We start from the raw sequence: 11,086 nt of genomic DNA, 5'->3' as shown, positions 1-11,086 counted from the left end.
ACAACATGTAACTTTTCAGGGCCACCTGGCTGTAAGGAACCTAACCAGACTTTCCTAGACCTCTGCTTCAGAGGGATATGACCTTAGTCCTAGGGCATGGATTTCTGGAGAGCCTCCTGGGAGGGGGGCTTGGGATCTCCCGCCTGCGGAGGCCTCTCAATCCCCTGGAGGACCAGTCCCCCCTCTGCTCCCGCGCTCACACACTCTCACACTCACAGGCACACTCCTCTGACAGCTTCTACATTCGGAACTGACAGATGTGCAAGGTAGCAGCTCGGCACAGCCTGTGCAGCTGAGGCCCCAGCATCGCAAATGAAAAGGGATTATTTCCAGCAAGCTCAGGATGGCTGCCTGAGCACACGCCTGGTGTGTGTGTGTGTGTGTGTGTGTGTGTGTGTGTGTGTGTGTGTGTGTACATGTGAGAGAGCATGTGAGCATGTGTGTGTGGCTTCTCCCCATCATCAAAACCTGTCTTACTGTATCTCTGGAGCTTACTGCTTTCCTCTCTGGGTTTCTTCACCATGGTTTTGCTCACCTGTCCCAGTCTTTGACTCTCACTGGGTCTGGTTTGGTTTCTGTGTCCGAATTCTCCAGAGAGCAAAGTGTTTCCTTTCCCTAATGTTGCCACTCCTCCTTTTTGGGTCTCATGCAAGTCTTGGGGTTTCAGGAGACGCCTCACTGGGAAAAAAACTTGCTGCTCAACATTGCAACTTGAGTTCAGATCTCCAGTAGTGTTGTCAAAAGCTGGGTGTAGTGACACAATCAGCAATTCCAGTGCTGGGTTGTGGGGAGAGACAGGAGGATCCTGGGACTCTCTGGCTGCCAGTCTCCCAGTCTGGCTGAACTGGTGAGCTTTAGAGTCAGTGAGAGACCACACCTCAAAATATAAATGAAAGGAAGATGCCTGACTTGGACCTGTGGCCTCCGTGTGTGTGTGTGTGTGTGTGTGTGTGTGTGTGTGTGTGTGTGTGTGTGTGTGTGTGTGTACAAGCAATCTTGCACACACCACTTGAATATACCACACACATAACACATACATAAGAAACAGCCAGTTTTCCTCTAGTAAACAATGCTCTGTCCTGTCATTAGCATGGGGCTCCCATCAGGTGGGTGGGCAGTGGTTGGGATATCTGTCCCAGGGCAGTTTGGAAAGCAGGTCTGCAGCCTTGGGCCGTATCTTTCCAGCCTGTCTTCCTAATGAGCCATCTCACTCTGTCATTTATCATGCATTCACAGGTTGATGAGCCTTTTAAAAGCAGGTCTCTCCTCCCAAAGTTTTTGGTCTCCCTCTTTGCATTCCCAACTCCCACTATACAGAGCCTGACCTCCAAATCCGGCATCCCTGTAATCCTGACTTTAGCTATATACTGGTCATTCTGACCTTAGACTGGCCTCTATCCTGACCCTGATGGACTGTTCCTTGAACTTCCCCTTCTCTAAGGGGCTGCTGCCTCCTTAGTTACTGAATACTCTGGAGCAAGTAGGGACAGACCCATGGAAGCCCACAGAGTTAGAGGAGCAATGGGAGGGTGCTGTTTACCCATTTCCTGGGGGATTCTGACACTCTACAGTCCTGTGTGTTTTGGGGTGAAGGTATGAAGCCATCCTTGTGGAAATGTTTCATTGAGGGCTGCTGGGTGGGGACCATGCCCTTGAAGCTGGTCTGCATAGGCAGCAGGCTTCATACCCAGCTGTCTCCTGCCCCCCTAGCATTCATGCTAGTTCACTCTGGTAGCCATCCTCTACTCGCTTACCTTTCAGCAAACCCCAGCAAATGACTGTGGTGAGCTGGGTCTAGTTAAAGGTCATAGGATATAGCTTCTCCAGGTTGTTTGGAAAATACCAAGCCAAGCAGCCTGAGCCGCACAGGCCTCAACAGCCAGAGTGTGGGCCAGAGACTTCTGATGCTCTTGAGAGCATGCCCTGGGTCTTGAAGTCATAGCCAGGACCCCTTTTTTTCCTTTGCTTTAGGGGAAGGAGGTCTGGGTACTAAGGGACTTTAAACTGCTTTCGGGTTTCTTAGCTGAGGGGGTTCTATGATGTGGGTTGCCCCAAAAGCAAGAAAGGATTTCTCTTCTCCATCTCTTTACTAAAAATTAAGCTGGGCCTCCCAACTCCAGCTAGGGCTACTGGCCTGAGGATTGTTTCCTATGGGGCCAATGAGCATTTCTGGGAAGAAAAGTGACTCAGGCCACTAGGGTGGGCTCTACTGTGTCTCAGAGATGCCCAGCACCTGCCTCTGTTTCCAATCTACAAAGAGAAGACAGGTGAACAGGGCAAGCATGGTCTCCTCTCCCTTCTTCAGCATCTCCTTCATTTAACTCCTGCTTCTAGCCGGCCCCAGACAAAGGCTTGAGGGGTTCTCCTGCTCATTTTCCAGCTGTCTTGAGGCTTCTAGTTTCAGGACCATCTCCCTGCATACTAGGTTATTAAAGTGTAATCCATGTTGGAGAGATGTCACCCTGTGATGCCTCCTCTCCAGTGACTAGAAAGGCTCATTGCTTACCTCCCTCATCCTGTGTGACAGGCACAGCTGGGCCCTCCTGGCATGTTCACAGAGCGGTGTGCACACATGCCACATGAGTCAGAACTTCTGCACACACATTAGCATGTAAGATCATGTTCTTTGGGGAAGGATGTGGGTGGAGGCCAGAAGGCAGTGTGCCAAGGTGCCATGCCTTGAGGTGAGACATGGACACAGGTGAATGAGGCATGTTCTAGGAAAATGATCCAGTCAGGCATTGAGGGGTAGCTGACACCTCCAGGCTTTGCTGACAATGGACCTATCCCACCTTTGGTGTGGAGCGTGTGGACATATGCATGGGGGAGGTTCCTGCCCACTCTGACCCCAGCTGGTTCCACCCATGGGTAGAGATACTACAGCTCCGTGGGGGTAAGCTTGGAATATTTCCTGTTCTAGTTCCTCAGAAGGCAGCTGCTGGCCCCTAGCTCAGATTATTAAATAGAAACAAAAACTACCCAGCTCAATGACAACAAAGACAAAGAGAAGCCCTGTTTGCCTTTTGGCTAATCCACAGCCTTGTTCACCGGGCAGCTGGACTCTGTGCATGTGCAGGCATGTATTTATGTGTGGGTTTGCATGTGCTCTTGTGTGGGTTGGCTAAAGCCAGGTTATGAACTCTAGGAGACAGATGGCTAGGCCCTGGAGGCCAGCACAAAATCCCCAGTGTGGACATTCTGGAGACACTGAAGCCAGAGCTGGAGTTGATGCTGTGGGCAGAGATGGTTGTGGGTCACTAGTGTGACCTTGGGGTCTGCTGAGGACAGTGATTCTATCCTGTACTGACTGCCCTCAATTCTTTGAGTCCCTGTGAGTCTAGAGGACAGACCACTTCGAATACTCTAAAGCCTCTGTAATCAGAAGACATGAGAAAGTCTTGCCATCTTGTGGACACCTGTGGTATTCCTCCCTGACTTCATGGTCTATCAAAAATAAAAGAGGCGATAGGTCTTTCTCAACCATGGGGCATTTAGTACCAAACAATTGCAAACACTACGCCATTCTCGATGACGCATTGGGATGGGTGCAGTGTTTTATTTATTTTAAGTGCATTGTAACACAGTCTTTTCAGAGGCACAAAAATGACTTGCTGTGAGTTACCAGCTGGTGAGAATAGGTCTGAACCCAGCCATTTCCATTCCAGTAGGGTAAAGACTCTACTGGGAAAGGTGATAGAAGGCACCCTGTTCCTCCTTGGGGAATATTGTGGTTGTGACATACTCTGCAGGAAAGGAGGTCCCATCTTTTCACACTAAACAGCCCCAGTGTGCCCTCTGCTGGGCACAAGGAGGACCAGGTCTCCTAACACAGAAGATGCTGGGCACAGTCTTTTTATTTCACATTTAGATGCTTGGGAGCTTTGAACTCCTTGTCAAAGGTGGGCTAGAGGCTGTCTGCAGAGCAGTCTCACAGCAGATTTTCCAACCGCGATTATAGGCTGCAAAAGGTTCGAATCTCTCAGCACTTCCTTCATGGATCCTTGTTCCTCCTCCCCACAGCAGACCATGAGCCACAGGGACAGTGTCAAGAGAGGTCACCACAGGAGCCAGAGCCTTTTACAGCATGGGCAGGTTGGCCAGGGGTAAACTGGAAATCCCAGCACTCACTGGTGAGGGCTGTCTGCTGTGTTGGGCCCTGAGCATGGAGACTCATCGACTAGCCATAGGACCCTAAGAAAATGGCAGGAAAGTGAGTCAGTGTGGACAGAAGGGTGACAAAGGCATAGGCGTCCTGGTTGATCCATCTTGATGACTTTGGAACTACAATGACCACTGTGTATGCCTGGATGGAATGAGGCACTCAGCTCTCTCAATGCTCTGTGAAGTGACAGCAGTAAGTTAGTTCTCAGGACATCCTAGCTAAGGAACTGGGGTGTCACCCCTGTGCCCTCTAGAGGAGGTTAGCAGGCATTCATGAAGGACAACCTACACACTATTGCATCTTCCTTGATACCTATGTATTTGAACTAGAGCCAAGGGAGAAACAGTAGATACCAGAGGAAGAAGGCAGCAAAACAAACAAGAAATTCAAGGAGCATTTTTGTGATGACTTTGGTCCACTTTCCGCATCATATCCTACCCTCCTCACCCTACAGACAAGACACTCAGCCTCTCTGTACAGTGTTTCAGCTTCTCCTCCTCTTCCCAGCTCTAAAGTTCTCTTCTGGGGGATAGAGAACTCCAGTACCCATCACCTAGCTCTCAAGTCCCCAGAAGCCATCTGATGACTGGTAGTGCCATCCACTCTCTACTGGCTGTGTCTGGTTAGTTAAATTTGTGTTAGGCTGGCTTTGGTGGGGACTCTGGGGCAGGACATGGTCTTAACTGTCATAGAAGTCAATGTGGGCTCCAGACTGGAAGGTGTTCTTTTGCAGCAAGGTCAGTAGTTTCTGGGCTGAGGACCCACAATCCACCAGCTTCCCCTTTGACTTCAGCTCCTGCAGTCTGGTCCTTAACTCTGGGTCCTTGGAGGTTTCTCTAGCCAGCTGCTGCATATCTGTGTCCAGGGGACCTAGTGGATGGAAGTACAAGACAGAGACAGAGGTTGGAGGTTCCCAGTGTGTGTGGAGGGTGGGGCTGAGTCAGGTCTGGCCCAGGCTCCATTATGTTGTCTTCCATTTTTTTTTCTTTTTTAAAGTTACGTTCTCTGCTGAAATTCAGGATCCTCCTACTGAAGCATCTCCAGGACTAGGTTTACAGGTGAGGGCCACCATGCCCAGCTCTCATTACTACTGAGTTTTGAATTTAAAGCTAAAGTCTATTAAGCATGGCTTACAATCAATCTCCTCACCTCTTAGGCACATGACATCTCTTCCCAAGTTTCCCATTGTATCAATAGAGACTCGGACCCCCCAGGTGTCTCACTCCACCTGCAGCCAACCATCGCCCGGGTGAGACTGTCAGCTTGGTCTCAAGCAGGTCCATGTGACAATCTTGCTTTCTCCTTATTTCATCACCAGCTCTAGCCCTCTGATAAATTCATCTGGGTGCCCTCTTCTGGCTCACATGGCTCCTCAAAACCCTGGATGGGATTGAGTTCAGATCCCCAGGAAAAAGCTAACTGTAGGGGAGAAGAGAGGAGATGGTTCCCAGTAAGGAGACCTTGCTGTTCTTGCAGAAAACCAGGGTTTGATTCCAGAACCAACATAGCAACTCACAACCATCTGTGACTCCAGTAATGGGGAGATGATGCCCTCTTCTGGCCTCTTCAGGCACTGCATGTGATGAACAGATTACATATTCAGGCAAATACCCACAAACACAAACACAAACTCTCTGTCTCTGTCTCTGTCTCTGTCTCTCTCTCTCTCTCTCTCTCACACACACACACACACATTCACACACACACAGACCTGTCACTAACCACTTTTCTAAACTTTACTTGCATTTCTGGAGAATTTCTTCCACCTGCTAATAAACAGCCCTCAAGGAATTATATAGTCTACCAAATTTTAATGGCGTTAAGGAACAGAAAAATCGTGGAACACAGGGCTGTAAGCAGAATCACTTTGCTTCATTTGAATGTTCTCTAGCCTGTCTCTTCCCTCTCATATTGAGACACAGTCTCCTGTAGCCCACACAGGCCTCTAACTTCCTGTATGGCTAGGGCTGACTTTGAACTCTTGCTCACACCTCTCAAGTGCTCTATCCACCATGCCCAGTTTTATCTCCTTGAGAACCTCTGGGACAGGCTTGCTATCTTTACAAACAGACTCTTCTCTCTTTGGAACCCTGTTAGAACATTCTTCCAGAGATGAAATGATAGAGTGGTTCCTGCTGTCTACAGGCTCTGGGGATATCCAAACCTCTTAGTTAGTTCTTTCACTATGCTGAGGCAGCTTCCAGAGAGCTAACTTAGCTCTGGGCCCATGTGTCATAGCTCTCCTCCTACCTACAATTTACATGTGATCACTGCTGTTTGAATGAGTCTGGGTTGAGCTCAGAGCAGGGGAGATGGAACAAGCAATATCATGTATGTGTGTGGAGGGCAGGTGCCAGGTAATATCCCCAGGTAAATCAAGGGTTAGAAGCTACTTTGGATCCTGGCCTGCCCATTCAAATAGTAGACAAACCATTTCCACTCCTGCCTCCAGTATCCTGACCTCGTCCAAAGGGGTACTGATAACTGGATCTCACCCTTGAGTTGCTCACACATTCCATCACATATTCTTACTTTCTAACCACAGAAATCACAAGCCTAGAAGAAAGGCCCCAGCACGGTGGCATCTTAATAGGCTGATTATACAAGACAAGGCATCAGAAGACTGTATACTCTGTAATTTTGATGAGAACAGGGACCCTATGGTATTCATCCTAGCACCCCTTTCCCACCCTGTTCAGGGTTCCAGCATAGCTCAGCCAGGGATGCTCATCAGTCAAGAAGGTCTGACTGCTTGTCTTTGAACATTTATTGTGGCTGGCTTCCATGGTGCTTTGCTAGGTGTTGGGGATACATGGATAAATAGTATGTGGTCTTTGAGGAAGAAAAACACACATATAAAGGCAATGTGGTCTTTTGTTTTTTAATTGTAATGTATTTGCACTTATGTGTATGGGTGTTTTGTTCCACCTGCTAGTCAGGCAACTCCTAAGCTGACTACCTCTCTGCCCCTACTGCTCTAAATTCTTAGAGTCTATATTTTCCTTGCAAGATGAGGAGTCATGGGGCAGGGTGCAACATATTCTTTAGATTCTTTTCTGAGAATGTTGATGAGTTTCCATGCCCAGAAATGTACCAGCCATGTTGGGGGCAGCAATGGCAGTACCAACCACCTACCTGGAGCATAGCTCAGCACCCTCACACTGGGTTCCTCAGCAGCTAGGACCTGGTACAACATGTCTCTGGCAGCCTTCCCAGCACAGTACAGCCCCCAACCCTTGAAGGGCTCCAAGGCACACAGAGATGAGATGTTAACCACAGTCTTGCTGAGGCCAGGGCTATCTGGAAAGGCATTCAGGGTGCCGGAGGTCAAGCAGAGCATGGAGGTCAGGTTTAGAGCCCAGTAGTTGTTCACCTCTGCTGGGTCACTCACGTCCAGGAAGCCTTTGGAAATATCCCCAAGAGTACCTGAAAAAACAGAACTGAAGAAATGACACAGCAGCGGGGGCTGTCTTCTCCTCAGCCTTCCGCAGTTTCTCCTCATATCCATTTTTCCCATTTACCTCAGCTCTGCAGACACTGCTAATGCAATCTAAGAATACATCTGTCAGAGAGCTTTTTAGGAAATCAGGGGGATTTGTTCAGAGACCTGATATCTTGACTTCCGCTCACGCCAGGAGGCATTGCTCAAGGCAATGGAGAAAGTTTCACAGGAGCTTTAGACAAGGAGGCTGGGCTAACCCTGTAGGGACATCCTGTTTCCGCTTGGAGTCCGAAGTTCAGGCAATGCCCACAAAGGAGAGGCCTCAGCCCTGGACTGGTAGGGAGTCTCACCTGCATTGTTGATGAGCAGCAGTCGCTGAAGCCCCTCGGGCCTGGGGAGCTTGCGCACAGTGCACAACAGCTGCTGCACTCCGGCCTCGGTGCCCAGGTCAGCTGCTGCCCGCAACACTCGCAGGCCAGGATGCTGTGTGCACAGCTCCTCCTCCAGCTGCAGCAGCGCCAAGTCACTGCGTGCGCTCAGAAGCAGCACGGAACCGGGCGACAGCAACCGGGCCAGCAGTGGGGCAAGGGCGCGGCCAAAGCCTCGGGAGGCCCCGGTCAGCACACACACAGTGCATCCCAGTCCGCCTTCCTCCATGCCTGGAGCTCTGCGAAGCACACAGCTACTAAGCCGTCAAGGGGCGGGGCCTACCCTTGCCATTGGGTAGCAGAAGGGCGGGCAAGCGTCCACCAGTGTCTTGGTGAAGAGAACCACCAATAGCCAGGGAGGCATGGCCTGACAGGAAATCCCAGTCCCCTTTGCAATGCAGGCTGATTCCACTTGAGCCACTCCCACAAGCTCAACTCCTTCCTGGAACCATGTGTCCTCAATTTCCACCCTGTTGCAGAACCAGCTTTCTCCACCAGGCGGTTTTGACTTCGTCCATGCAGGGCGTAACAGGAAACGACCAGTGACAACAGTGGATCAAGTCCTTCCTTGCCAGTGTAGATTTTGAGGTCCCCTTGCACTCTGGGTGACAGAAGCTATCTCTGGCAGAACACAGCAGCTCCCCCAGGAGAAAATGAAGAGGACACTGGAAGAGAAAGGCTGTTGTTCACAACAATCTCATAAACAAAATGATGACCCATCTAACAGTGAAAAAACACCTTGATACCTTGGGAGTTTTGGACAGCAACCTTTAGGCCGTGTCATGAACATGTTAAACCACTTTATAATGTCAAATGGTAAAGAAAAATTCCCTAGTCCAGCGTGATCGTATGCACTTGTAGACCCAGCACTTGGGGGATAGCAGAGAAGAAAAAAGAGGTTAAGAAAGAGATGGTTACAGTCCATTCTCAGCATGAGGTGAGCTAGAGTTGATCACAGTGACAGACAAGCAGGCTGCTCCTAGACCCTCTTCCCTAGCTAGTCACTAGCCCCTGTTTGTTTCAGAAAGTTACAAGTGCTGTGCTCATTAATTTAGCTGGTTCAGATTAGAGAAGCTGGCAATCAGAAGGGGCCGGACTCAAGTCTCAAATTATTTATTGGATGAGGATTTTGTCCTAGGCAAATTATATGGGGAATAAGGGGCATGCAAGTCCTACAAGCCTACAGGAGAGAACAGGAATATCTCTCAATATGTTTTTAAAAAACCACTGTCTGGTGCCAAATCAGCACCTTGGCCATTTATGACTTTTCTCTGCAAATTGTATAATGAAAACCTCTTAGTTTCCACTAGTCTCTTGAGTTTGTTATTATCTGATTTCCAAAAGGAATTGGAGGGCCTTCCAGACAACATAGTGTGTTCAAGGCCAGCTGGGATATATGAGACTCTGTCAACAAAACAAAACACAATACAGAAAAAGTGGGTGGGTGCTTGGGAAGATAGCCTGGTCAGTAAAGTGCTTGCCTTGTTGAGTTTGAACCCCAGAATCCACTCTAAATACATTAGACGTGGCTGGGTGATGACGGTGCTTGCCTTTAATTCCAGCACTCAGGAGGCAGGGACAGGCAGATCTATGAGTTTGACCCCACACTAGTTTATACAGTGAGTTCCAGGACATCCAGGACCACACAGAGAACCCCTGTTTCAAATGTGTATGTGTGTGTATGTGTGTGTGTATGTGTGTGTTGTGTCTATGTGTGTATGTATCTCTATCTAATTATAGAGAGACACAGAGACAGAGAAACAGAGATTCTGTGTCTTGAAAAACCATTTTTTAAAAAAGTGAGGTGATGCAGTGCTTGTAATCCCAGCACTGGGATGCCAGTGCAGATCCTTGGGACTCCCTGGCCAGCTAGTTTAGCTCATTTGTTGAGTTGTTCTGGGCCAGTGAAAGTATGTGCCTTTTGAAAACATTTTAAAGATGGATACACACAACTATACACTATATTGCTTTCTGGCCTTCACAACCACCCTGCCTCTCACCGTTATCCCTACACACATGAACAGGCACATCTGTAAATACATGAGGGAAAAAAGAGATAAAAGGAAAGAAAAAACCCTTAAATGAAAGTAAGCATATAGAGATATGTTTATGTCTTCTAAATATCTCATTTAAACATTTTATTTATTATTTTTCTGTGTATTGGTGTTTTGCCTACATGGATGTGTGTGTATGATATGTGTGAAATGCACAATGGAAGCCAGAAAAATGCTGTGGATCCCCTGGAACTGAAGATACAGACAGTTGTGAGCTGCTTTGGGCGTGCTGGGAAATGAATTTTGGTCTTCTGGAAGAGCAACCATGTGCTGTAACAGGGTTTCTCTTGGGCCACCAGACAGCTTCCTAATCATGACACAGAGGCTTTGTATTAGTTATGAATTCTCAGTCTTATCTTAGGCTTATTTCTGGCTAGCTCTTTTAACTTAACCTGTACCTTTGCATCTATTCTTTGACTCTGGGTTTTTACCTTTCTCGCTTCTGTTTGTCCCACACTTCATAGCTGGCTGGCAGATGCCTGGCTTCTGGCCCAGAAATGTCCCTCTCTTTTTCTCTCCTTTTCACCTTCTCCTCCTCCTCCTCCCCTTCTTCTTTTTCTGTCTCCTCCTCCTCCTCCTCCTCCTCCTCCTCCTCCTCCTCCTCCTCCTCCTCCTCCTCCTCTTCTTCTTCTTTCTCTCCCCCAGCCTAGAGTCCTCATCCTATTTATTTTTTGGCTTTTCCTGTCTAGCTATTGACTGTTCAGCTTTTTATAAGAACAATCAGGTGCCTTAGGCAGGCAAGGTGAAATAGCAACACCTCTTTACATAATTAAACAAATGCAGCATAAACAAAAGTAACACATCTTTACATAATTAAAAATGCAGCATAAAGTAAAACAACACACTTTTACACAGTTATAGTAATATTCCACAACAAGATACTATTCACTGCTGAGCCATCTCTCTAGTCAGGTTTAATGTTTGAACAATGTAACAGAATACTGGGGCTTAGTCAGGTTGCCTGTAATTCCAGTACTCAGGAAACTGAGGCAGGAAGATT

The 11,086-nt window shown here is 48.2% G+C and overlaps 1 protein-coding gene across 2 annotated transcripts; it reads right to left on the bottom strand.

Annotated features, from left to right (window-relative positions):
- Positions 1–3,525: 3,525 nt before the first annotated feature.
- Positions 3,526–8,368, bottom strand: Spr (sepiapterin reductase). Of its 2 annotated transcripts, none has more exons than XM_027428740.2 (4): positions 7,955–8,368; positions 7,298–7,588; positions 4,847–5,032; positions 3,526–4,338 (listed from the first exon to the last, which is right to left on the bottom strand). In XM_027428740.2, the coding sequence occupies exons 1-4, from the start codon at positions 8,259–8,261 to the stop codon at positions 4,331–4,333; spliced, it is 792 nt and encodes a 263-aa protein (XP_027284541.1). In that variant the 5' UTR covers positions 8,262–8,368; the 3' UTR covers positions 3,526–4,330. The 2 variants fall into 2 exon arrangements, with proteins under 2 accessions (XP_027284541.1, XP_027284540.1); XM_027428739.2 differs by having other exon boundaries at positions 3,526–4,191.
- Between the last annotated feature and the right edge of the window lie 2,718 nt (positions 8,369–11,086).

This window comes from Cricetulus griseus, chromosome 8 (assembly GCF_003668045.3).
Source record: "Cricetulus griseus strain 17A/GY chromosome 8, alternate assembly CriGri-PICRH-1.0, whole genome shotgun sequence".
Classification (NCBI taxonomy): Eukaryota; Metazoa; Chordata; class Mammalia; order Rodentia; family Cricetidae; genus Cricetulus; species Cricetulus griseus.
The sequence above is the reverse complement of the archived record's forward strand: the minus strand, read 5'-3'. Positions and strand labels throughout refer to the sequence as shown.

Excerpts from the sequence above, each read along its gene's own strand:
- Spr (XM_027428739.2), bottom strand. The coding sequence starts at position 8,261 with ATGGAGGAAGGCGGACTGGGATGCACTGTGTGTGTGCTGACCGGGGCC. Across the intron at positions 7,589-7,954 it reads GCTGCTCATCAACAATGCAG|GTACTCTTGGGGATATTTCC; the intron begins GTGAGACTCCCT and ends CTGTTTTTTCAG. Across the intron at positions 5,033-7,297 it reads GGTGCTGAGCTATGCTCCAG|GTCCCCTGGACACAGATATG; the intron begins GTAGGTGGTTGG and ends TCCATCCACTAG.